Here is a 27,036-nt window from a genome sequence, read left to right as displayed (position 1 = left end):
TTCTCATGGATTACTTCTGCTCTCAAGGTGTGTCTCATCAGCTTCTTTCCCAGGCCTTTCCTTACTCTGGGTTACTTTATTCTAGCTCCTTACCCATCCCATATGCTGCAATTATTTTTAGGGGGACAGAGACAATCCCTTTGAAATAACCTATATTGTTGGGAAAAGGGAGGCCCCGGGCAGTTGGCTTGGCTCTGCTACCTTCTTCCAGCACGTGCACAGGGCACTGATGTGATGGCCCAGTGCCTGCCTCCCTCCTGCAGGGAGTGACTATTTGTGTCCCTGGGAGAGACAAGCTCTGCTCAGGACTTTTGGAACTCCTCTTGGGGGCTATGGGAACCCCATCACCACTCACACATCTGCTTCCCCTTGCTCTTACCCATCTCCCCCTTTGTCTAGCTCCCCTTCACCTGACCTCTGTAACTGCTCAAACTTGGGAGTGGTTTAATCAGAGATGCTGGGCAGGGGGCTTTCCAGGTGGCCCTAGTGGTAAAGTACCCGCATGCCAATACAGGAGATGCTGGAGAACCCTTCCATTTCCTCTCCGCCTCATTACAAACCTTCCTGAGCTCCGAGCTCCCTCCATCCCACCCCTCCCAACCTTCACAGGGGCCTGGGGGCGAGGGTGTTTGCTTGGCTAGCCTCCCAGAGAACATTTAGAAGCTGGAATTGGATAGCATCACTGCAGCTCTGCTCTGCTTCTCTCGCTCTCATCCAGTTCAACTCTTGCTGGTGATCGCACAGAGAGGGGAAAATCCCTCTTGTGCTCTTCGGTTTGCTCTCATTAAAAAACCAAACAGCAGGCAAGCTTAAGGAACATCACACACCCAGGATCTGGAAGGCTGAGCTGGGTCTAGGACAGGCCTGAAGCCAGCAAAAAGCGCCGTGTGTCTGGGGGAAATACAAGATGCAAACATCAAAGGACTAAGCCCACCTTGTCCATCAGTTATCCAAAGATCTTGAAGGGTGCCTGGCAGTTTCTTGGGGCTCAATGGACAATTGTTAAGGAGCAAGTAGGAGTACCCTCTCCAGCATGGACCTGTAGGAAGTATAGTGACTAAAATATACATAGACAATCAACCTGGCATGATCCTCAGAGGGTTTTCAGGGTTCCAATCCACTTTTCTTTGTATCCTTGGCTAGCCTGTACCCCACAACACACTTTTAGTACTACAGACTCCAGATCCTTAACTTTCTTTGGGCTTCATTAGTAAAATGATAAAGTTTGATTAGTTGATCTCTAAAGTTGCTTCTAGCTATAAAATTCCATGATGAGATGCATAAGTGAAAGATGAATGCTTTTACTGATGGTTATAAATTCTGTCCTGTCTACATATGGGCTTAGAGTACATCCCATCATTCACATCTGTACCTTACTGGAAACTGAAGTTCAAAAGGGAATTAGAACCATGAATGGCTTTCCCATGCTACTGTGTACGCTGCCACATAGAGAAATCTGCCTTCAAGCTAGAATTCTACACCAAACAGGAAACTATTATCAATGTAACAACATATCCCTTACCACAACCAATCAGAACCCTTGATTCAACCATTCCAAGTGTGGTAGAGACTATTCCCAGCTTCATTAAAAAATCAATCACAAATGGAGATGTCCAGCTGGGAGCCCATTGGCCATACAAGCCAGGCTGATGGGAGATCTCTTAATGGTAATGCTCCAGAGTACTCTAACTAGTATAAACGTAAATAATTAATATTAACATGAAGAGGGATACGGTTTCTTTGACAGGGCCTTGCAATTTGGCGGCATGGGTTCAGGGAGTGCCAACTCATTTGAATATCTGCCTAATTAGGAAGGTAAATTAGCTGCTCCTGCTGCTGGCAATCACACCACACACTGCAAAGCCAAGTACACGTGCCTCTGGTAACACACACTGTGGTGAATTCTTCACCTCCCACGCCTATCCGTCCAGCAGTGCGGTGGACAATGCAGAAATGACCAAACTGTCCTCTGTCCGTCCTTTCCTCTCTCATCGAGGTTTGGCTCTATCATGTGGACTAGAGTACAGATGGTTTAGAATTCTGAGGGCTTGAGGGGTGAGATGACACAAAGGGAATAAAGGACTTTGTTAACCCTGTCGACTTAAAAGAACGCACAACCTGAGAGCCGTGAGTTAAGTTTTATTTGGGGCAAAATGAGGACTGCAGCCCGGGAGACTGCCCTTCAGATAGCTCTGACAGACTGCTCCAAAGAGGCGGGCGGAGGACACTATATGTGTGATTTTGGTGAAGGGGGAGTACATGCAATCAAGCACATGTTTTTCCAGAAGGTTTCTACTAGTTTCATGAAGCTTTGCTAGTCACGAGGAACAATTGTCACCATGAAGGATTTTAGTGCTTTTCTAGATGTGAGGAGATACAAGAATTAGGCTTTGAAAATCATTTCCTGAAAATACCTAGCTATCTGAAGACCTGTCCAACCAGTTTCCCCACCTCCCCCCCACCCCCCTGGAGCACAGAGCGCCTTATTTCTGCTCTTCACCTTGAACCCCTTGCATTGGTGTTAAAGATCAGCAGCTTATTATTTAATCCTTATTGAGGTAGATGGCAAGCACCCATAGCAAGTGCCAATTTGCAGATGACCACCCAAATAGATGGGGAAACAGTGGAAACAGTGGCTGACTTTATTTTTTAGGGCTCTAAAATCATTGCAGATGGTGATTGCAGCCATGAAATTAAAAGACGCTTACTCCTTGGAAGGAAAGTTATGACCAACCTAGACAGAATTTCTAAAAAGCAGAGACATTACTTTGTTAACAAAGGTCTATCTAGTCAAGGCTATGGTTTTTCCAGTAGTCATGTATGGATGTGAGAGTTGGACTATAAAGAAAGCTGAGTGCCAAAGAATTGATGCTTTTGAACTGTGGTGTTGGAGAAGACTCTTGAGAGTCCCTTAGACTGAAAGGAGGTCCAATCAGTCCATCCTAAAGGAAATCAGTCCTGGGTGTTCATTGGAAGGACTGATGTTGAAGCTGAAATTCCAATACTTTGGCCACCTGATGGGAAGAGCTGACTCATTTGAAAAGACCCTGATGCTAGGGAAGATTGAGGGCAGGAGGAGAAGGGGGTGACAGAGGATGAGATGGTTGGATGGCATCACCAACTTGATGGACATGAATTTGGGTAAACTCCAGGAGTTGGTGATGGACAGGGAGGCCTGGCGTGTTGCAGTTCATGGGGTCGCAAAGAATCAGACACAACTGAGCGACTGAACTGAACCCAAATGTAGTGACCACTCCAAAATGTTCCTCAGACGGTAAACAATCGGCCTGCAATGCGGGAGACCCGAGTTCAATCCCTGGGCTGGGAAGATCCCCTGGAGAAGGGAATGGCTAACCACTCCAGTATTCTTGTCTGGAGAATTCCATGGACAGAGGAGCCTGGCAGGTTATAGTCCATAGGGTCGCAAAGAGTCAGACACGATTGAGCGACTAACACTTTCATGCAAATGTGGGGAAATAGATGGTCATGCAAACCCCTGGGCCAGGTTTTGTTCCCAGAGGATGTGATCATATCTTATCCTACTAGAAAATGTTTCAAGTTCTCCCCTGGGCCAACAGAGGAGAGTCCTTAAGTATGTGAGTTTTACTCCTCCTCCAGTCTCTTCTCCCATCCTTAAGCCTCACACATTCCAGCCACATGGGACTGCTTCCACTGCTCAGATATCCCAGCATCCTCCTTGCCTCCAGAAGTTTGCTCACGTGGCTCCATCAGCCTAGAAGGTCTTCATTTCCCACATGTGCCTGGGAAGTCCCAGCTACTCTTCAAGGTCCAATCTGAATCCTACCTCCATTAGACTTTCACCAGGTCATCCTAACCTCCTAAAATGCTCCCTTCTTCTCCCTGTCTTTTATGGCATTTGATGTGTCCCAATGTATCATGTATTAAAGTGACTCAGGTACAAATACAGACATCTTCTTTTAAACAATACAGGTCAGAGGCATCTTCTTATTCATACTTTAACCCCAACAATGCATATCACCAGCTTTATATATAACTACGGATCAGCAAGAAGTGGGCTGTGGAAAGGGGGCAGTGACTATTCCTTGGCCCCTCCTGGACCAGACATCTTTTAGGACCACTGCTTCCCAGGAGACCAGCTCCCCCATGTGCTAGGGCAGGAGTTAGCCAACTCTTAGGAATAATTGTCAGAATTTGCTAAATACAGATTCCTGGGCCCTGCTTACAACTTTGATTCAGCAGCTTGAACTGGCAGGACCAGAATCGGGTATTTTGCAAGCCCAGCCAGGTGATTCTGGTGCTGGTGGTACTGAGACCACAGTTTGGAAGTTCTATGCGGGGCCACTTCATGAGACAGGGACAGAGGCACAGTGAAGTCAAAGAGGTCGAACTAGGTGCTGCCTATTTTCCGAAAGAGAAGTCTATTTGGTGGAGAATCCAGGTGGCGCTAGTGGTAAAGAACCCGCGTGCCAATGCGCAAGATGTAAGTAAGAGACGGAGGTTCGATCCCTGGCGTGGGAAGATCCCCGGGAGGAGGCAATGGCAACCCACTCCAGTATTCTCGCCTAGAGAATCCCATGGATAGAGGAGCCTGATGGGCTACAGTCCATGGGGTCTCAGAGTTGGACACGACTGAAGCATTCAGCACACGTGCGCACGCACACACTTCAGGGACACACAGAATCCTCAACATCCTTTAAACCAGCAGAGGGGCAAGTCAAAGTGCTCTGGACCTTCCAAACACCGAGGTCCCTGGAAGCATCTGTGTGACCAGAAGCCCAGACTCCTCCCCGGCAGAACACATACCCCAGTGGGATACGGAAGTTGTAACACCCCCCCAGTCTAGCTCCCAGCGTCTGTCTGTGCTGAGATGCATAGGAACCCGTGAGGACAAGCCGGAAGCGGAGGAAGAGTTACGGTGCGGCGGTCACTTGGAGAAAGGTTTCCAGAGTGAATATGGAAAATGGAGAAATTTCTTCCTCAAAACAGAGCTCACCCAGTTGAGAGCAATATCAATTCTACTTTCAACAACTGAGTCAGCACCATCATGTTCTGCTCTATCCCTGCATCCAACAGCTCCACTCTCATACTCTGCAACTTTTTTAAAGAAATGTTTTCATGCCTACTACGTGCCAGATACCTGGAGGTGTATAAGACATCTCCCTCGCCTTCGGGTAGACAAGCACAACAGTCAGTGACTGTGATATGAAGTAAACAGTGCTGAGAGTGACATGCAGGAGGGGCTTCCTTGGAGAGAGGGGAGTGGAAACCTAACCTCAGAATTGACAGGTTCCCCTGGGATCACCACCTGCAAATCACCATGCTCTCTCTCCATCTGTTCCAAGTCACTCAAAAGAACTTTCCAGTGCAGGAACTGACATCATCCACTTCCCCCTGGTTATTAGAGATGGCAGCTCACAGCTGTGGTCAGATGACCTCTTCACGCTTTTCTCAACCAGGCTAGTCTCCATCACTAGCCTCTTGCTCCTGGGTTTAGGGCCCAACTGATATATCCCCACAAGTCTCTGAGGGGCATGAGCCTGCCTGCAGTTAAAGGCAGGACAACTGGAGACCCACGACACCCCAAGGCTAGAGAATGCTTTCTGGCAGGAGAAGGAAGAAACAAGGTGAGAAAAGAAGGAAGTGGCTCCCTAAGTTTACACGAGTTTAACTGGTGCTGGATTCATACATACTTGCATGTCTATTAAAAAAATAAAAGAGCTAAGTTGTATGGCAATAGCAGTGCTGACTGGATCATATGGTCAGCCACGGGGAGCACCAGCTAGCCAGCATGGGAGAACTAGCTGATGGTGAGGGCCATGCAACTCCACGCCTCCCACCAGCAGCAAGAGCCCTCCACTTCACAGGTGTGACGACTGAGTGGTCCTTCCAGCCTCCAAGGGAGCAGGCCTGGCTGCTCTCTCTAAGTGGACATGCCGCAGAGGAGATACCATGTCTCATACAAAAAGAAAACAGATAAGTGGCTAGTTCTGGGCAGAGAATTTTACTAGGCAAGTGTTTGTTTTTATGAGGCATCAGCAATTTTTTTAAAGCTACATACTGAGTAACTACTATCATTGATTACATTAATGGATTACCTCTGGAGAAGGAATCTAATTATATTCTTGTACAAATTGCAAAATGTAGGTTAATTTCAAACTTGCTTGGCAGCCCCCCTTGTTCTTTTCCTGAGATCAGGGACAGAGCTGTGGGTCAGGAGAGTCAAATCACTGTGAAGAAGCTGGAAACGTGAAAAGGCTCTGCCCTTTCACTCAACAAACAGGCACTGAGCGCCTTGCCTCGTTTGTCAGCTCTGTTCTAGGCGCTGGTCATCCAGATGCGAGCAAGACAAGGTCTCATTCCTCGTGGCAACTCCAAGACCACAAAATCCAAAGTGTTCTTGAACCCATTTAAGTAACTACAGGGATTCATTTTCTGAACATCTCTTAGGGCTTGGTACCTGTAATCCAGGAGTTGTCAACCTCTTAGCCCTGAAAGCAGAAATCTTTAGAGGCGGCAAAGGATTAAGGGGGAGTTGACGGGGGGATTAGAGGAGGAGTCAAGTGACACATATCCTGAAGATGGGCTAATCTGAGGTGGAAACATAAGGCCATAGGAAAGTAAAGACAACTGAAGAGAGAACTTGAGAAAGGAGAAACACAATGGCTAGTATCCATTTCTTTCAGCTCAAACCTGTCTCATGGTAATGACAATTTCAAAAATGAGTTACTATTTCTCATCAATCAAACTAGTATATGCTTGAGTGAAAAAAGAATTTTCAGTGTAGGTAAATTTAGATAAGGTGAAACTGGCCCAAGTTTTCTGAAAGGAAATCTGGCATTGTTCATGAAGAACCTAAAAAAAAAAAAAATATGTATCGTTTGAGCAAATAATCCCTGTTCCAGGAATTTATCCTCAACACGTTATCAAAAAGATGGTTAAAGATTTACATACAAGGGTTATCCTTACAACATTACCATAACAGCCTAAAACTACAACTACATAAACATTTAATTTTAAAGGAAAGGTTAAGCAAATTGTGAATATCCATATGGTTGAGTATTATGATGCCATTAAAATTGTGATTAAGAAGCGTTTTGATGCCAAAGGGAAATGCTTATGATGCAATTATAAATAAAATGAGATAAAAAATTATATGAAAAGTAGGATTTATACTATGGAAAGAAATGCAAGAGGATATATGCCATAATGGTAGCTTGCCTATTGGTAGTAGAATTTTAGATGATTTGATGTTTTTCTGCTGTTTTACACTTTCATATCAAGTTTTTTTTTTAATCAGGTTTTATCTTGAGCATCAGGAGAAGCAAAATAAACTGATGAAAAAAACAGATACGATAGGAGGAGGGGAACACATCAATCTAATGAGAACGAACAGGAACCAGAGTTGGGGTGAGTGGTAAGAGGGAAGGATTACAATCAGAGACTTCAAGGATTCAGATGGTGGGCAAATGTTTGCTGCCCAGAATAGCACTCGGTGGCGATATCTGTCTCAGATTCCCTCCCTCCTTGCAAGATTAATCAGATTTAACGTTCAGTTTCAATCTCCCTGACAACGCTTAAATAAATCTGACCTGGGTCCATAGGATTTAAAAGTCTCTTTGAGTTCCCACCATTTTCAGCCTCTAAGTTGAATCCTAGCTGGTTCAAGAAACTGATATATATTGACTCATAAAAAAAATGCTCCAAAAGAACCATAGCATTTTCAAAAACTTAGTGTCATCGGATTCCCCCTTCCCCCCAACAAACATAGCACTGACGACTATAATCAACTGATCCTTCAGTTTAGATGATTTCTCCAGAGATTTCTCCTCACTCAAGGAGATGAATTAGATAGTCTTGGAAAGCTTCTAAAAGGGTGCCCTGACTGTTTATCACTTACCTAGAGCACAGTGAACTCTAAAGAACTCTAAATACTTAATGAGGCAGCCAACAATGACTAAGTTAATCAATAGTGAACATGGAGATAGTATCCCACTTCGACGCACTACCAGGATGGCTGCCAAGTGAGTGGATGAAACCTATGGCATGGAGGAGACGCCTGGCTCTTCCTCCCTGACTTTCTTCATTCACCCATGCGTCATCCCCAGCTGATGGCAGCCCAGTGTCCCCAGAGACTGAGCTGAGATTGTTATGAGACCATGTTGGGGCTTCTGGCAGCTGAGATGGAGGGAGCCAGTCAGTTCCTCACCAGTGTCCTTTGGCCATGCAATTTTAATAAGCTCAACCTCAAGAAAGGAAAAAGGAGCCCAGGAACATGTTGAATTATTCACAGCTCCACTCGGGTAATGTAGAAGAACCCCTCTTCGGAGAGTAAGTAATAGCTCCTCATTGATTTTTTCCCCCCTTCATGATCCCTAGGTGAGAATCCAGTTTAAATACCCAAAGACAGATGAAAATCTAACTATCCCCTTAAATCTAAGTTCATGAGTAATAGGTGTATTTGCCAACTATGTTATGGTTGACAATTCTATTCGCAAGAACAGTTTCAGTGAGCTTGGTATATTTTAGTTTATTTAAATATAACATACATATGAAAACTAATTTTTACAGATTAATGACCAGGATCAAATAGGTCTTGTTTAATGACAGAATGAAAACTGTTGTTAGCCTTGAGACTTGAAGGCCAAAGAGATGTATGATTCATGCATTTATTGCATGCCAAGGTTGAATTATCTTTGGATGTAATGAATATACCTTATTTCTGCACATGAAAAGAGAAATGTAAGCTCAACAAAAAATAGTTAATTCTTCCCTCCACTTCAAGGAAAGCTTACTTTTCATATTCTGAGTCCACTGCTGCTGCTGCTGCTAAGTTGCTTCAGTCGTGTCTGACTCTGTGCAACCCCATAGACAGCAGCCCACCAGGCTCACCTGTCCTTGGGATTCTCCAGGCAAGAACACTGGAGTGGGTTGCCATTTCCTTCTCCAATGCATGAAAGTGAAAAGTGAAGCTGAAGTCACTCAGTCGTGTCCAACTCTTCGCGACCCCATGGACTGCAGCCCACCAGGCTCCTCCGTCCATGGGATTTTCCAGGCAAGAGTACAGGAGTGGGGTGCCATTGCCTTCTCCGTCTGAGTCCACAGTTAGTGCTAATAAAGTTGTTCTCAAGATAAAGACAGTTGCCATGCCCCTGTAGGGAGTGAGTTAGAGACCCACTCATTCAGACTTTGTCTACACATGTCAGAATCTCAACCCTCCTCCACAGAGCACTTACGCAAGCACATCCACCTACATCTTATTTCCTCAAGTCTCACATAATCCACTGCTGAGAGTCCAATTCAGATCACTATGATCTCAGGCCTGGGATATCACAGAAGCCCCCTCAGAGTCCAGACTCCACTCCCCTCCATGCCTCCCAGACAGAGCTGATGGATGCATTTCCTAAGGCTTCCCTGGTGGCTCAGACAGTAAAGAATTTGCCTGCACTGCAGAAGAGCCAGGTTCAATCCCTGGGTTGGGAAGATCCCCTGGAGAAGGGAAGGGCAACCCACTCCAGTATTCTTGCCTGGAGAACTCCATGGACAGAGGAACCTGGTGGGCTGCAGTCCATGGGGTAACAAAGAGCCTGACACAACTGAGCAACTAACACTTTCAAGATATCATAAAGTCATAACACTCAGGCCACATGGCTCTCTCAAGTTACCTATCTTCTGTGAGCCTCAGTTTTCTCATCAGTAAGCTGCAATAACAATAATAATAATATGCTCTTCATAAGACAATTGAGGTTTAAGTGAAATGAGGCATATTGGGGATGTAAAGATGGAGAAGCTGTATACAGTCAACAAAAACAAGACCAGGAGCTAACTGTGGCTCAGATCATGAATTCCTTATTGCCAAATTCAGACTCAAATTGAAGAAAGTAGGGAAAACCGCTAGACCATTCAGGTATGACTTAAATCAAATCCCTTATGAGTATACAGTGGAAGTGAGAAATAGATTTAAGGGCCTAGATCTGATAAATAGAGTGCCTGATGAACTATGGGACGAGGTTCATCACATTGTACAGGAGATAGGGATCAAGACCATCCCCATGGAAAAGAAATGCAAAAAGCAACATGGCTGTCTGGGGAGGCCTTACAAATAGCTGTGAAAAGAAGAGAGGCAAAAAGCAAAGGAGAAAAGGAAAGATATAAGCATCTGAATGCAGAGTTTCAAAGAATAGCAAGAAGAGATAAGAAAGCCTTCTTCAGCGATCAATGCAAAGAAATAGAGGAAAACAACAGAATAGGAAAGACTAGAGATCTCTTCAAGAAAATTAGAGCTACCAAGGGAACATTTCATGCAAAGATGGGCTTGATAAAGGACAGAAATGGTATGGACCTAACAGAAGCAGAAGATATTAAGAAGAGGTGGCAAGAATACACAGAAGAACTGTACAAAAAAGATCTTCACAACCCAGATGCTGAAGCTGAAGCTCCAGTACTTTGGCCACCTCATGCGAAGAGTTGACTCATTGGAAAAGACTCTGATGCTGGGAGGGATTGGGGGCAGGAGAAGAAGGGGACAACAGAGGATGCGATGGCTGGATGGCATCACGGACTCGATGGACATGAGTCTGAGTGAACTCCGGGAGTTGGTGATGGACAGGGAGGCCTGGCGTGCTGCGATTCATGGGGTCGCAAAGAGTCAGACACGACTGAGCAACTAAACTGAACTGAACTGAATATAGCCATTGACCCAAGTTAAGCTTTGCCAATAAATGGTAGTTATGATCCCATGAGAATGTAACTCCATGAGGGCAGGAATTGCTGCCTCTTTCATCTGGTACTTAGAACAGTTTCCAGTAAATGGTAGGAATTCAATAAACATAACAAGTCAACTGTTTTAAGTGCATTTCAGTGCCGCTATTCCTGCCCCTTTATCCTGGGCTGAGATGGTCTTTTCCTCCTATGGACACTGCTAATAGCATTTGGTTTGTCCATGTCCTGTAGCGCTAGCCCCTGCTGTCTCAAGCTGAAATCACTGCCCTGTGTCCTCTGGGAGACTGTGGGCCCCCTGAAGACCCCTCTCTCACTGCCTGGTTCAGATGCTGTCGCATGCTGGCCCTCAACCCGGCATGAAGGAGCTTAGGTCATTCCAAGGACCAAAGACGGATCTTCATTAACCAGAGCCGCAAAGCTCTGATGGGGAATTGTAAGCACTTAGGATCCCAGCCCCTTTCCTTCAATTGAAAGAGGAGATGGAGCTGAGTTAATTATTATTTTAATGGCACACTTCTGCCAGTTCTGCCAAACTAAACAGCAGCTGGATTTCAAATCTTAACCACAAGCCAGAGGTCCCTACTCTTTATGAAGTAGAGAAGTCATCTTGACTTCCAGGAAATGAAAAGATCGCTTTGGGGCAGGAGCTGACGGCGCTGTGAATGGGAGCTGAAATTTCAGCAGTCAGCACTGCCCAACCACCCATCACAGCCAGGAAGGACTCCCTTCCTTCTCCCCTCCTCCACCCTCAAGGGGGCACGCCCAGGAGCTTAGGGAGGAGATGGCTTTCCTACAGTTCCTTTTCCTGGTTTCCCTGGCAACTGTGCAGCATCTAGAGGACTCATGAGTGAGTCAGTGGGATGTGGTGGTGTGAGGAATATGAACACTGCGTGGGTCCCACGTGGTGTCACCTCCACACCCATGTTTAGCAGCTTCTCAGTCTCAGGAGGACACACACACACATACACTCACACACACACACGACTCTGACTGCTCATTTCCAATTTGGTGCCAGGTACCCAAGCAAAGAGCCTCCAGGAAATGTTACATAAATAGCCTCATTTTACCAGCAGGAGCTGAGTTGGGGGCTTGGGGGTCCTGAGACTGAACGATACCTAGCGCCAAGGATGCTCAGTGTCTCATGGTTGGTTTCTATATTTCAGACAAGCCTACATAGGATATATTATGGAGTACGAATTAACATTAATTAAATGTATCAGTAGCTGGTTATGGGCTGAGAACAAGGGACAGAACAGTCTGAGCTCTCACCCCATTAAGGGTACCTAATTTGGGGGAATCCAGCCTAAGGAAAACAGATGTAGAAAGAGGGGAGACAGCAAGACCATTCGGAGGCAAACTGCCTAGAAAGTAGCAGATACAGTCTCCAGCTCTGAAATGAGCTCCATTCTAAAACCTCATTTGTAAGTCAGTTATTTTGAATTCAGAACCCATTTCCAGAGAAGTCATATCTGTTATAAATGATGATTGGGTTTCTAGGCTGGCCCACAAAAGCCTATTTAACTCATAATGTAGATGAAATACTATACATTTGCAATGAAAAGCAACAGAAAAAAAATCCTGTTGTGATACCAGTAATTAAATGAAAAAGAAAAACAGAGAAGTGGAAAATAAATAGCTTTCTTTCGTTTCTTTTGAATACCAGAACTCTTGGATGGAGCGGGTGGGGAGTCTGGTTGCTCAAGGGGTGAGGAGCCTCATTCACTTTGGATAATGGGATGGAAGGAAAGTGGCTGATGGTGGGCATGCGGGGCTGGAGGATGAATTAGAGCTGTTCTTTGGGATAATGGTGGGGCAGGGGGAGTAAAGCTTATTTGGGGAAACAGGCAGAGAGGGGAAAAGAGAAAGTGAGTCAGCTTATCCTCTAAGACATAGGTAGGGACCCTTGGAGCAAGGAAAGAGCGTGAACCTTGCATTCACAAAGACCCGGCTTCTAGTTCTTCCTCCCAAAGGGCCATGGGCTGGGCAGTGCTGTAGCCTCCTCTCTTCCAACTGGGAAGTCACCAGCTAATCTCCAAGGGTAACCAATCCTCCTGCAATTCTTAGTCCTCCTTAGCCGGTAACAAGGAATGGCAGAAGTCATGACCAACCACAGCCAGCACCACCCCCTGGCCCCCCGTGGGCACTGGGTTGAAAATAAGGAGTTCTCTGAGGCTATTTCAGTATCTTTTTAAATCTTATTTTCTTCTTAACAGGAGAAAATAAAATTGAATTTTGCATGTCTGGGGGCTCCATAAGAATATGAGGCCCTAAGTCTTTTTAATATGAACTTTTACCACAATTTTTGTCTTTGTTTTGGGAGTACATGCAATGATGCATCCAGACCACCATTCTTTAATTGGTTCTTTATTTAAAACATGTAGAAAACGTCAGAATAACAGCAAAATATAAAAAGATGTAGTTTCTGAGTACCTATCATAAGCAAGACTTAATAGGTGACTAAGAATTTGCTATTAAATTTTTAATAAATGTATGTTGCACTACAAAAAAAAAAGAGAGAGAGAGAGACAAAAAGGAGTTCCCTTTCCCCCAGGACAGGAATATTGCCTCCAGCATCACCTATTCTCTTCCTGGACACTCTCCTGCCTCTACTTCCAACAAACTCACTGCATCCTCTTTGGGGAAGTGTCTTTTCACCTCAGGAATAAGAGAGGCTCTGATCATAGCACATACTGGAAACTGCAGCCTTCCTGGAAGGCAGGGCTAGGCTACAACAGTTAAGCAAGAATCATTTTCATATTCCCCTTGACAATTTCAACACAAATGTACTCGCAGTATATTTATCTTCAAAGCTCTGAAGATGTTACTTTTTAGACACTTAGCATGTAAATCTTCTTTTAGAGGCTCCTGTTATTGTCTAAACTGCATCCGTTTTGGACACAACTGATAAATTAGACACTACTTTTTCTGTGCTATCCCACTGAGGATCCCAAACACTGAGGATTCTCTGCTCTTAAACTCCTTTCCCAATATGCCACACTATTGCCACTCAGCACATAATATACTCAGCCACTTCCTACTCCCACACCGGAAACACCAGATGCCAGCTCCTATCACTTACACACACACACACTTACACACACACACACTTACACACACACACACACACACACACCTGTGCAGACGGCAAACCCAAAGCAGACCCACCAACATATACAGCCTTATACGAGGCACATTGACCCACACAGGCTACATACAGTTGAAGAGCAAAGCCCTTGAGTCCACAAAGTACCATTTCAGAGCCTTTCCCCCATTTCCTATAGGGAACCCAGTGCCAGGCACAGCTCTGTGTTCTGGTAATAACAGTACCTAATGCTGCTTGGTAGGGCTTCCCTGGTGGCTCACTGGTAAAGAATCCACCTGCCAATGCAGGAGATGTGGGTTTGATCCCTGGGTCGAGAAGATCCAGGGTAAACCACTCCAGTATTCTGGCCTGGGAAATCCCATGGACAGAGGAGCCTGGTGGGCTAGAGTCCATGGGGTCACAAAAGAGTCGAACATAGCTTAACAACTGAAACAACAGCAACACTGCTCGGTATCAGCCTTTACTGATTTCATATGAACCATCTTATTTAACTTAAATTTTATAATAACTCTCAAAACAGTATTATTACCGCCAGTTTACTAATGACTGTACTGGGCTTAAAACATTCACATAGTTTTCCCAGGGTCATACACCTTGAGAGCAACAGAGCTGGAACTCAATGCAATGTCCCCTGTCTTCAGTGAAGCTTGAAGTCTGTTTCTGAAAGGAGAGCACTGCAGATACATGATAGGGATTTCAAGCTAGATAACAGGAGGATGCTCCATAATAGGGGGGAAAAAAAGAAAACACACCTCATGTATCCCATGCCATTTTGTACAATTAACAGAAAAGAAAAGAAAGTCAAGTCATGTTCAACTTTTTGCGACCCAATGGTCTGTAGCCTACCAGGCTCCGCCATCCATGGAATATTCTAGGCAAGAGTACTGGAGTGGATTGCCATTTCCTTCTCCAGGGGATCTTCCCGACCCAGGGATCAAACCTGGGTCTCCCGCATTGTAGACAGACGCTTTACCATCTGAGCCACTAAGGAAGCCCATAATTAACAGAAAGAGATATGGACAATGTTAAATTACCAAAGCTAAATCCAAATAGAAACAGACAACACAAGCATGCAAGTAACGTAAAAGTCCTGGTTCCACGTGGGAGGTACAAAATGCAGCATTCCCTCTCCCAGCTCTCATCCAAAGCCCACCCACACTCTTTCCTCCCAGAAGCCTTCACTGACCACTGCAGCCCCCACAACACCCTCCAGACCAAGAGTTCTCAAACGTGAATGTGTTAAGAGTCACGGATTCCTGGGCCCCGCTCATTAAGGTTTAGACTCGGTAGGTTTGGGCTGAGGCCCAACAATCTGCATTTCTAACAAGTTCCCGATGCTGCTGACGCTTCCAGACCATGAACCACAATTGAGCAGCACTGCTCTGGACTTCAATAGGACCTTTACCACACCAGGGAGAACCTGATTACTTTTTCCGTTAAGTGACATTGGTTCCCAGACGCCTTTCCCCTACCCTCTCCATAGTCCTCTCATCTTCAGAAGTAGCCAACCCCAAATCCCAGGACCAATCCTGATCACAGGCTGAGATGGCTGCTCTGACTAAAGTGGTCTCTCATCGTGTTCAAGGCATAGTTGTTGCTGTTCAGTCACACATCATGTCCGACTCTTTGCGACCCCATGAACCGTAGCCTGCCGGCTCCTCTGTCCATGGGATTTCCCAGGCAGAAATACTGAAGTGGGTTGACATTTCCTTCTCCATCAAGGTACGGTACCCTTGACCTTAAAATCGGCTTCTCTCCTTGTCACTTTTCTCTATTTCTTATTCTAATCCCCTAATGCTCCAGATTTCTTGAGAACGGGTGCCTGGCTTCTGCTGGCCAAGCTTCTTTCCTATTGGATCATGCAGTCTTAAACCCCCAAAGCAGCACTCAACTGTATTCGTACCTGCTGACGCACTGTCTTGATGACAAGTGTCTGCTGCCCAGACATCCTTGTCTCATCCAACCCAGATTGCCTATCTCTGAGCTGTCCCTGCCTGCTGGAACATCAGCTCCTGGTCCTGTTTCTCCCCCTCACTGCCGCAGCTCCTGTGGACAGAGAGCTCCACTGTCTTAACTATTGGAAAGATGAGTCACCTGCCATACTGAGCTTCCTTTTTAGCACCTAGAGCTGGGACAGCTCCCCCGGAGGGCCAAGAAGCAGCAGATCCTAAACCATCCCCACTTTTCCCCAGCTTGGGAAAAACAGGCCAAGCCTCTGAAATAGGATAGTTTTGTCTTATGCTTTGCTCTTATTTCCCATGCAATGAGTTCTTGCTCATGTAAGTGTGGAGGTCAGGACCCACGATGTGTGTGCGTACCAGCTGCACTAGCCTGCGCTCCTTGGGTAGTCAATAAACGTAAAGCAACAAGCAGTTTGATCCCTGGCCTAGTTGATACCTGGAAATATATCATCCAATTTGGAAAAGCAGGATACCTTTTAATATCCCTTCCAGTACCCAACACGGGGCTTCTCACAGAACGGGCACTCCATGAATAATGAATGAGTAAAAGAACAAACGGACGGTGGAAGCCAGTGGGGCTGCACCCAGGTCGCCTTTGTGGTGTCTGGATCAGGATGCTGGGCCAGAAGGAAACACCTTCCAATCTGCAGAAGCTGAGAGAATGCCTCTAGGCCAGACTCCCAACTAATTCTCAGCACAAAATCGGACCTGCACATTCAGGTGAGCTGCGGCCTGAAGCCTGCAAGTACGCCAGCACAGTGGCTCTCAGGTTAGTTTCAGTACGTGGCTATCCTTAACAGAAAAGGTGGCAGCCTACTCTACACCCTCCCTCCTCACTCCAGGCCTCCTCTCTTCCCTACTCCTAGTTGTTGCTGTTTATCGCTTGGTTGTATCCGACTCTTTGCGACCCCATGGACTGTAGCCGCCGCACCCCCCACCCCCACCCCGCCCGAATCCTCTGTCTATAGGATTTCTCAGGCAAGAATACTGGAGAGGGTTGCCATTTCCTTCTCCAGGGGATCTCCCAACCCAGGGATCAAACCCTCATCTCTTGCGTTGGCAGGCGGATTCTTTACCACTGAGCCAACAGGGAAGCCTTACTTGTAAAGCGAAAGTTAAAGTGCTAGTCGCTCAGCCATGTCTAACTCTTTTGCGACCCCATGGACTGTAGCCCTCCAGGCTCCTCTGTCCATGGAATTCTCCAGGCCAGAATACTGGAGTAGGTTGCCATTCCCTTCTCCAGGGGATCTTCCCAACCCAAAGATCGAATTGGCGTCTCTTGTATTGACAGGTGAATTCTTTACCACGGAGCCGCCAGGGAAATCTTACTCCTAAGACCACCTCAAAAATAAACTCTCCCTCTCGTCCACTCCATCTCCACCACTGGTCCCTAGGCAGGCCACCATCTAAGCAGGTGAGATCAACAGCTACACTTGTGTCATGATTTTAGAGCGTCTCCACATGACCTTTAACACTTCATAGTCATTTGGGTGAGGTCTCCTGAAAACAACAACGCCATCAGGAGAGGTAACCCAAGAAGGCATTAACACACTCAAACAGGTTCACCCACGTAGTAAACCCGCTGTCTAGCAGAAGCCTGAGGAAGTGGGACAGAGGAGGGGGAGGTTTTGACAGGCAGGGAAAGCTGTGAAGGAAAGGAGTCCTGGCCTGGAGTTACAGCTGCCAGGCAGATGTAGGTATGGTATCACATGAAGGAGTGCACGTTTCTCTGAGTAGCCTGTCGCAAAAATGCCATGGGAGCTTTAGGATGATAGGTCTAGGGCAGCCTTTGGGCTGCAGGCTTGGATATCCTGAAAGGTTGACAACGTTCCCTGCAAGGTTAGGGGGATGGGGGACAGACAGATGTGTAATGGATTACAAAAGGCCAAGATTTCAGAACACCAAGTGACCTACGGGGATGCTCTGTTGGCTGAGTTCCTCTGCTACCAAGCTTCCAGAATCCCAGGGAGGGCATCTGGCCAGAGACGACCCCCATGGATGCCAGGCAGGCAAGCAGGAGGCAGCTCACAACAGATTGCCCACGCTGAGAGCTCACACTGGCTGGGCACAGAGGCAGGAGAAGGGGAAAGGCTGACACCGCAGGAGACGTAAGCTTCCCACGCCTGGGGTGTTTACCTCATTAGGACGCTTTACGCAACATCAGCCAAAAACAAAAAGGGAAAACAGCTGGAGGGAGTCCGCTGGAGCTCAGACCTGGATTCTGAGGCCAAGAGAAGACCTCTACTCAGCCCCTTCCTCCCTGGCTTGGTTAGTCCGTCAACAAAGAAGTCAGCACAACGTGGATTGGGTTCCTAGGAGGAAACTCTTGAGCCACCCTCCAAGGAGCATTGCAGCTGGTATGAACAAAGAGGCAGTTATTGTTGTTATAATTACTGTTATCATCATCCCAAGCTCTTGTGTCTACACATTCATCTTGTCATTACCAGAGATAGCTGGGGAATAAGGGACCAGAAACCTAGGCAACTCCTGGGCTGTGAGTCCAGAGGTCTGAATAGGAATAAAGTTCAGAGGGCTTGCAATGTGGAAGACCTGGGTTCAATCCCTGGGTTGGGAAGATCCCCTGGAGAAGGGAAAGGATACCCACTCCAGTATTCTGGCCTGGAGTCACAAAGAGTCAGACACAACTGAGCGACTTTCACTTTCACTTTCAGAGGGCAGATGAGCTGGCTGGTCCAGAATGACCAGGCCAGTTCATTGGGAAAGGAAAAAACAAGCACCATCAGGCAAGGAGTCAACACAAGTCCAAGGCCAGAAGGCCAATGCCAACAGGGAGGGGCAAGGAGCAGCTTGGGACTCAACAGGTGGGCGGTACCTGGGGGTGGCTGGAGGGAGTCTTAGCACCAGGAAGGGTTCAGGGGCAGAAGGGGTTAATTCTGAAAAGAAGGGAGGGTGTGGAAGAGACTGGAGGAGGAACCAGGTAGGGCTTGACCAAGCAGAGTAAGAGGAGAGTGAGGCATGGAGATCCACAGCAGAACAGCAGACAGCCTGAGCTTCAGCTCAGGTACACATCCTGGAAGGGGCTGGTGCCCCACCAGACTAAGCTAAAAACTACAGGCCCCCAGCGTAAAGAGCCAGGGGCCTCGGGGTCAGGGATCTAAGTGTATCATCCAAGGGGCATGCATGAGACAAGACACTTCTGAATTTCATTTCTCCTCCTTCTTTGTATCATGTTCGCTGAAATGTCTTTGCTCCTCTGCAAAGCATTCATCTCTGTCTGTCACCCCTCCCCCAATACCTTTCCCCTCCTCTTCCCCTCCCTCTTGAACTACATACATATTGTTTCTGATTCCACTTTGCAAGGCTACCATGTGAGTGTGTGTTTGTGTCACTGGGGGTTAGGAGGGTGGGGTGAGCCCTCAGGAGGACAGCAGGGGGTAGGGGGGGAATGTCAGGGGGTGGAGATCCTCTCTCCTTCTCTCCCTCCCTGGCCAGCTGGAAACGTGCTGTGTGACCATCCAATTTAATTAGCTGAACTTCCTTGATAGTCTTGATAGAAGGAAGCTTTAAAAACAAAAACAAAAAAAACTCGCGCTTTTTTGGCTCTCAGCCTCTTGAAAGATAATGGAGAGGATCTGATTGCAGGAACGTGGAGCCCCAGCTCCCTGATTTCCCACTGCCAGGGGCAATCAGCTGTGAGCTGAAACCTCCATCTTGAAAACGCCAAGCCGAATGAGAGGATCTGAGTTCACAGGCACAGAGCTCCAGAGTCTTGGAGCTCGAACCCCCAGGGGAGCCCCTGACGAGCACAGTGGGAGACCAAGTGGATAAAGGGCTGTCCTCCCCACACGCTCCAGCGGTACCTGCTCTGCAGCCCTCAGGCAGGCCCCCTGCAGGTGCCCCCCACCCCGGGGTCACTGGCGTTGCCCCAAGCACAGCTCCACTCCACGGCAGCTTCTCCTTGCAGAAGTACGCACATCCCAGCACCACCCCCTCCCCCGACCCAGCTTTCTCAGCCCCCCTTGGCTTCCCCAGGTCCTATCAGAGGCCCCCCCAGACCTCCCCTTCCCACCCACCCATCCTTGCCCTGCTACTGGCTACATCCAGGCCCCCACCCCCGTGGTGAAGGGGCATTCCAAAGGGACACCAGTGAGGGAAAGCAAAGGCACAGCTGCTGGGGATGGCCTCAGGGGCCCCTGGAGGCGGCAGAATCCTCCAAACCAGCACGCGACCCAAGCCTGAGCTTCAGAGCACGAGAAGCCCATAGGGATGTGTTCAGGCAAGAGGAGGAAGCGTCACTGTTTAAGATGCCACTATACTGCCAGCCTGCATCCCCTGACCACTGCCAATCTTGCCCTGCCACTCATCTCCTGCAGCCACCAGCCCCCCTTCCTGGCCGGCCTGGCCAAACGTGCCCATCCTGCTCCAGCCCTGGAGATGGCAGGAGGACCCAGCGGGAGTCCAGTGCCCCCTCAGAGCCCACCAAGGCTGGACCAACGCCGCTCGGGGTGGCAGACAGGCAGGAAGATAAGGTGGGCTGCTCCCAGGAGATAGTCAGGTCTGGGTGGGTTGAGGGCACAGTCCCTTCTATTGACAGAGTTCTACCTTCTCTGGGGGAGCTCTTGCCAGGGTGGGAAGGAGAAACGGGCACATCCAACTCTTTGTCAGCAATTACCATCTAAGACAGATTCAGAACCCTGTCACCAAATCACTCAGAAAACTCAGCATTCAAACCTCCATTGCAGAGATTACCCTACACACACACAGACACACACACACACACACGAGACCTCTGACCTTTACTCCCCAAAGTGATGGTTATTATCTCCTTACACTTGGATTTGTAAACCCAGCAACCTACAGATTAATTTTATTCTTTTACCTGATAGTCACAGGACCATAAGGTGAATGAGCTCTCAGCCAAACAGTTAAGCCTCTCATTGGTGGAATTAACTGTTCAAAAATCACAGCATAGTTTTAAACCAAATGGTGCTTTTCTTACTTGAAAAAAAATTTGTTTCACAAGAGTGTTTGATGATCACATGCATATTCTTTTGTTTAAATTTAAACTTTTTATTCACTATTGGGGTACAGCTAATTAATAATACTGTGATAGTTTCAGATGAACAGTGAAGGACTCAGCCATACATATACATGCATCCATCCTCCTTCAAACTCCCCTCCGTCCAGGCTTACATGCAAATGCTTGATGAAAATGTATGTAATCAGTATAACCTAAGAGTCATCAAAGTCGGAAATATTTGCCCAGAATTATTTCAGCAGGAAAAAAATCAAATTTTTTGCTTTAACAGAAGATCATTTACTGAGAAAAATTATTGAATATAAGATATTATGGTGAAATTATAAAACAATAACCAATCTAGCATTAAATGAATTTATTTGATCCCACTAACAATCTTAAAGAATACAGGATTCTCAAATAAGTAAAGAAATTAGAGTCTGATTTTCTTTTTTTAATTTCTAAAGCTCCATCATAGGGGTTTGCTAATCTTTGACCATTTCTACTCTATTTCAAAGGAGCTTATACGCCCACTTCCTATCTAGTGTCATCAATATCTGACCTTTGAAAACTAAACTTGACATTTACTACGCTTCCCCACGGGCTTCCCTGGTGGCTCGGTTGGTAAAGAACCTGCCCGCCATGCAGGAGCCCAGCTGCAATACAGGAAACCTGGGTTTGATCCCTGGGTTAGAAGATCCTCTGGAGAAGCAAATGGTAGCCCAACTCCTGAAAACTCCATAGACAGAAGAGCCTCGCAGGCTACAGTGCATGGGGTTGCAGAGTCAGACACGACTGAGCACGACGCGCTCTTTCTTTTTTCTTCCTGTCTATGGTTCCCCATTGTGTCAACACTGCCAATTACACTTAGCTGCAGCTTCAGATACGACCGATGCTCACCTGCCCTCTGATAAAAATAGCTACCGTGGATGTCGGGAACAGCAGACGCTCTCTGCTGGCTTCATAGCCCATCAGGCCGCTTTGTGAAACAGGCAGATGAATCCCACAACAAAGGGGAGCCTCGACTCCACCCAACATGGGGTGCCCAAAATTCCGCATGCATCAGTCACTGAGACGGCTTTTATCAGTTAAAAATAGATCTGTTCGCACCCCCATTCACCACAGCAGAGGCTCACGCTGGATTCTGCAGAAGCTAAGGGCACTCCAGTTTTAGAACAAGAACCCCGGAGACACAGGGCTCAGAGAAGGTCCATAACGCTGAGCATCAGCCTCTTCTCGATCTTTGCTAACACCATGTAACATACTTTCAGGGATGTCGCCATGGGTCGTCCATCTGAATTCCAGATTCTCTGCTGTGTGCACAGCCGAAAAAGCTCTACCAAGCCTCCCATGAAGTGCATCTGTGCCATTCACACTAGAATAACTCTCCTTGCTGAAACACTTTCACAAGCTATCTTAATTGCTTGAAGCAATTACACTATATTGTAATTAGCGCATTGCCTTATAATTATTTGCCTTGAGAATGTCTCTCTCCACTCCTCCCCGCCCTCCTCCACCTCCAGACGTGAGCCCTTTGAAAGAATTCTCTGTGGCCTGGGTGTCTACCATGTGCCCTAGTATACAGAAAAACTTGGTAACTGGGACTAAATTGAGTGGAATTGAATGGAAGCTGCAATACCAACAACTTCTTTAATTCAATGATGACTCCCCCTCCAGTTATATTAAGTGGTTTATTCAACCAAGCTTGTCACATATCTTGAACATGCATTGTAGGTGTCTATTAAGTGACTATCCTAGACCAAGGCAATGTGAAAAATAAGCAGTCACGGTCAAGGATTTATATACTTGGCTTCTGGTATGTCTACCTCCAAAAAGGATATTAATAACCCTTACTAGTGTCCCTAAGGCAAATCTCACATTAAAGTTAAGTATGTGGGAAGCTTAGCTCAACATCGAGCACATGAGGGTGCCTGTTGGACATTCCCTCTCTGTCCTCAGAGTCTGGTTTGTGCCTCCACCAGTGATAAAGCTTGTAGGAGGAACCATTTGGTTAATGCCTTCCCATCTACTCACACCTGCCCCTACAACCATTTGGGGCCAGTGGCTCTAGATAGCACTCATCCAGACACCTAGTCACAATATTTTCCTGAAACCAATGGATCATTGCTCTGTTTGTTTAATTTTACTTGTTTCTCACCCCGCCCATCAACATATGGTGATTTGATTAAAACCAATACCAAAAAGTGGAACAGACCCAGTGGGCTCCATGCATGCCAAAAATAACTAGGCAACAACAAAGAGAAGAAAGATGGTTTCGGCTTTCATCAAAGCTTACCCATGACAGGATCCTTGTTTTCAATAAAGAGCCTCCTTCACGTATACATGAAAACTGAAACTCAACCTTGTGACATTATGTGAAAAAGCTGAAATCAGGAAGAAATGACAAGCACACCAGCGGTGGCGTGGAGCTTACGAGCAGGAAGAATGTGTTCACATGAACCATGCCTGAGACAAAGCGGAGTTATCCTTACACAGACAAGCAGGTGGATCCCCGTGGAGCAGAAAGGCAAAAATAGCCAACCAACTCTGTTTGCTCATTAAGTCATGGTCTTATCATATTAATAATTTAAGTCTCTGAGAATTCCTGACCAAAATCTTCCCTAACCAATGAAGGCATACATTCTGATCTTCGCTGAGCCATCACAGGAGAATCCAGGTCCCAAAACCTTTCACTCTCCGGGAGATAAATTTGTCAGTGGAGGACCAGGCCTTCCCACTCAGGGGCCCCCGCTCAATTGCAAATTTCCAGTGCGATACTGCCTGCAACCAACAGCAGGTCTTAACCCACACAGAGGATGACACGAGGGATTAGCAGGTTGCCACAATAATGCCCCGAGCAACTTGGAGACAAGCTGGACTTGAATCCCAGGAGTTGGTTCAGTCAGGTAGGTGAAATCTGAAATGCCTACCAGGGTAGCAAAGCAAGACCATGGATCATTGTCTAGCTGCTAATCGTTTTTTGTGTCAATTGTAGAAGCAAACTCCTCAAAACTGCAATACAATCAGAACCAACTGGGGCAGTTCAGACCCACAGATATTCAGACTTTAAGGATTGCCACCATGTTCTGAGACTGTCCACAGGTCTCTGATAGAGGTCCATCTGTCCAAACTGCTGATGGGCATCCAATGTCCATGCCCTCCAAAGGTCACAGCCAAGGAAAGAGACTCAGGTGTACTTACGCAGAGCGTGCCACTCATCCTGGCGGATGGTCTTCGTGATGTTGAAGGTGAGGTTCCTGGGGATGGTGGCTGAGGAGTAGTGGTATTTGATGTACGTGCACCGCTCAATTTCTCCTGGAAAAGAGACAGGAGGCCAAGTGTTAATGAGGCAGCAACCATGTCTGGGGCAGTTTCCAGGATCTGCTTTTCTATCCTGGGGAGAGAGACTTGTTTCATATTGGGCCTGATGACACCAACATTTTATAAATACAAGGCAGTAACCTCAGCTCCAAAAGAACAAAAGAGGAGAACAAAATCAAACACCATCAATTTAGATGGCGCTAGAGGTAAAGAACCCACCTGTCAGTGCAGGATTTGAAAGGGACTGGGGTTCGATCCCTGGGTTGGGAAGATGCCCTGGAAAAGGAAACGGCAACCCACTCCAGTATTCTTGCCTGGGAAATCCTATGGACAGAGAAGTCTGGCGGGCTACAGTTCATGGGGTCACAAATAATCAGACACAACTGGGCACGCGCGCGCACGCACACACACACGCACACACACACGCACACACACACACACACACACACACCCCGGCATCATTCAGAGACAGGAAGAGTCCAAGTTGAGGCTGATGGCAGCTTGTTAAGAAAGTAGTACCCATGTGTTTAACCTTAAGAAAATCAACTTTTACGTCAAGGGAGGATGTTTGGTATCTAAAAAACATTTACAGTCTATACCCATGGATCAGCAGCGAGCAGGCTTCGGCCTTAATCACGTAGCACATGCTGTCTTGTGGAAAGGTGAGCTAGAGGGGCCTCTTCCCTCTTCTCTATCCCATGGCCCCCACCAGCCTCACCTCTAAACACAAAGCACTCCATTCCATCTGCACCTCCCTGAACCAGTCTCCTCTCAGATTTCTTGGAAAAAATTGAAGTCCTGTGACACTCAATTGCCTGGTCCAATTACGACCTTTTCTGAGACGCTGTTATCAATCAGTGCAAGCTTTGCTAGTCAGATTATAAAAATAGTTCTATATCTCAGAGCCAGAGGTTCTCAAATGGTAGCCCTGGGGCCACAGCATCAGCATTCCCTGGAAACCTGCTAGAAATGCCATTTCCCAGGCCTAACCCCACACCTGCTGAATCAAAACCCCCAAGGTAGAGCCTGCAATATGAATTTTACTAGGCCCTCCAGGTAATTCTGTTGCACACTTGAGTTTGAAAACTGCCACCTTTGAGAATCTAATAGAATTGCCAATGAGTGAGTTTATAAATCCACCGGGTTGGCCAGATTCAAAAAGTAAGCAAGATTAGGAGATCTTGGTCTCCTGCAGGCTCTTCTATTGGCACTTACTTATCTGGGGGATATTAAAACTCAAGTGTCAGGGCATCATGAAAAATCAGGATAGGAGTGATTTTTAAAGGTTAGGGGTTTTAAATTTTGGTTTTGCACCTGAATGGATTTTGATGGTAATCCATTTTGCACCCCACTGATTTTCAATTTATAAGTAGTGGCACCTGATTGAATTGTCTGACCCCTGGCTCACTGTCAGCAGGGAACCTGGCAATAGGTGGAGTGCAGTAATTTAGACAGCGCCTTATTGTAAATCACGTCTGGATGATCGCCCACTGCTAGTTACTGGCAGACACTCCTGTGATGGGACAGATGCTGTCCAGAGGCAAAGTTTTGAGGAAAGTGTTAGGTACGCTTTTTTTTTTTTTTTTTTTAATTTCTCAGCTCCTCCGCCTCTGTCCTCTTAGCCCACAAACATCCTGAAGTCTCTCATGGGCCCACCATCCCCCCCACAACATCCCCCACCTCTGTCTTCCTTCTTCCCTCACCTGCTACACTTCTAGAAAAAATAGTCTTCCTGACAGTCTCCGCTTCCAGAACCCACATTCACATCTCATTTCTATAACAATTTCCATTGACAGCATCAGTTCCCATCCAGCCTACATCACAAAGCCCAGGACCATCCCCAGGGCTCCAGCGGTGCCCCTCCTCCCTGGCATCCAACTGGTCACTGAATTCCAACAGTTTTATGTCAGAAATGTCCCTGGAATCCAGCCTGCCTGCCCTTTGTCCCCACTCCCTCCATCATAGCTGCGAGAACACAATGACCGATCTCAACAAACAGCCACACTGACTGAGGACTTACGAGGTAGGAGAGACTTGCCAAGTGCCTAGTAGACCAGTGGTTTCCAACTTATGTCTTGGAGCACATAGAAAAGATGTGTGCAAGGCAGCGGGTGGGCTGCTGGGCCTTGTCCAGCCTCCCCAAGGGCCGAAGCAGCCACATCCCCATAACCCATGTGTGGTTTCTATATGTGTCATCATCCCTGGGTCAGGAAGATCCCCTGCAGAAGGAAGTGGACACCCACTCCAGTACTCTTGCCTGGAGAATCCCATGGAAAGAGGAGTCTGGTGGGCTGCAGCCCATGGGGTCGCTAAGAGTCAGACACGACCGAGCAATTGACACTTACTTACACTTACATGCGTGTCCCACTGGTGGCACACTCTGTTATGAACAATGCCTTACTAATCCTTCTGTAACCCAATTAAGTAAGTGCTATTATACTCCTCACCCCTATTTTACAAAGAAGAAAATGGAGGCTAAAGCAGATTAAGTGACTTGCCCAAGGTAGGAGCAGGGCCAGGATGAGAACACAGGATCGCCTTATTAGAGTATCTCTCCTGTCAGGCCACCCTCCGTACTGCTGCTCAGACTGTACCATAGAAAGAAAATGCAGTCTATCATGCAGGGGATAAACCCCACATTCCTGGCAGAAAGTCCCAGCCCCCACTTAGCCCCAACACGGACACACCCTAGGCTCCAGTCCGGTGCCCTCCCTACCCTGCCTCATCAAGGGCGGATCCACTCACAACTCTGTCCCTCCTCTCCTCCCCACCTTTCTTTCACCAGGTAGGAGCCTCCAGCTCCTCAGGAAAGCCCCACTCACATCTAGGACAGCACCCAGCAGCAGGCATCCAATGGCCCCGCCCCTCTCCCCCTCCCTGATCGGGTTGTCCTGCTGCAGCCAGCACACCAATGAGCTGTGATTTATCCATTTACACGCCTTACTCCTCCACTGGATACTAGTTTCTGGAGG

General features: G+C 47.0%; 1 protein-coding gene across 2 annotated transcripts in view; it reads right to left on the bottom strand.

Moving 5' to 3' along the window:
* TMEM178B (transmembrane protein 178B) overlaps positions 1-27,036 on the bottom strand; it is a 404,469-nt gene that overhangs the window by 247,560 nt on the left and 129,873 nt on the right. For both annotated transcript variants that reach the window (XM_069588576.1, XM_069588577.1), the window contains exon 2: positions 23,945-24,058. In XM_069588576.1, the coding sequence (XP_069444677.1) occupies positions 23,945-24,058 (114 nt within the window). The remainder of the gene's footprint in view (positions 1-23,944; positions 24,059-27,036) is intronic.

The sequence above is a fragment of the Ovis canadensis genome, chromosome 4 (assembly GCF_042477335.2).
Source record: "Ovis canadensis isolate MfBH-ARS-UI-01 breed Bighorn chromosome 4, ARS-UI_OviCan_v2, whole genome shotgun sequence".
NCBI lineage: Eukaryota > Metazoa > Chordata > Mammalia > Artiodactyla > Bovidae > Ovis > Ovis canadensis.
The sequence above is the reverse complement of the archived record's forward strand: the minus strand, read 5'-3'. Positions and strand labels throughout refer to the sequence as shown.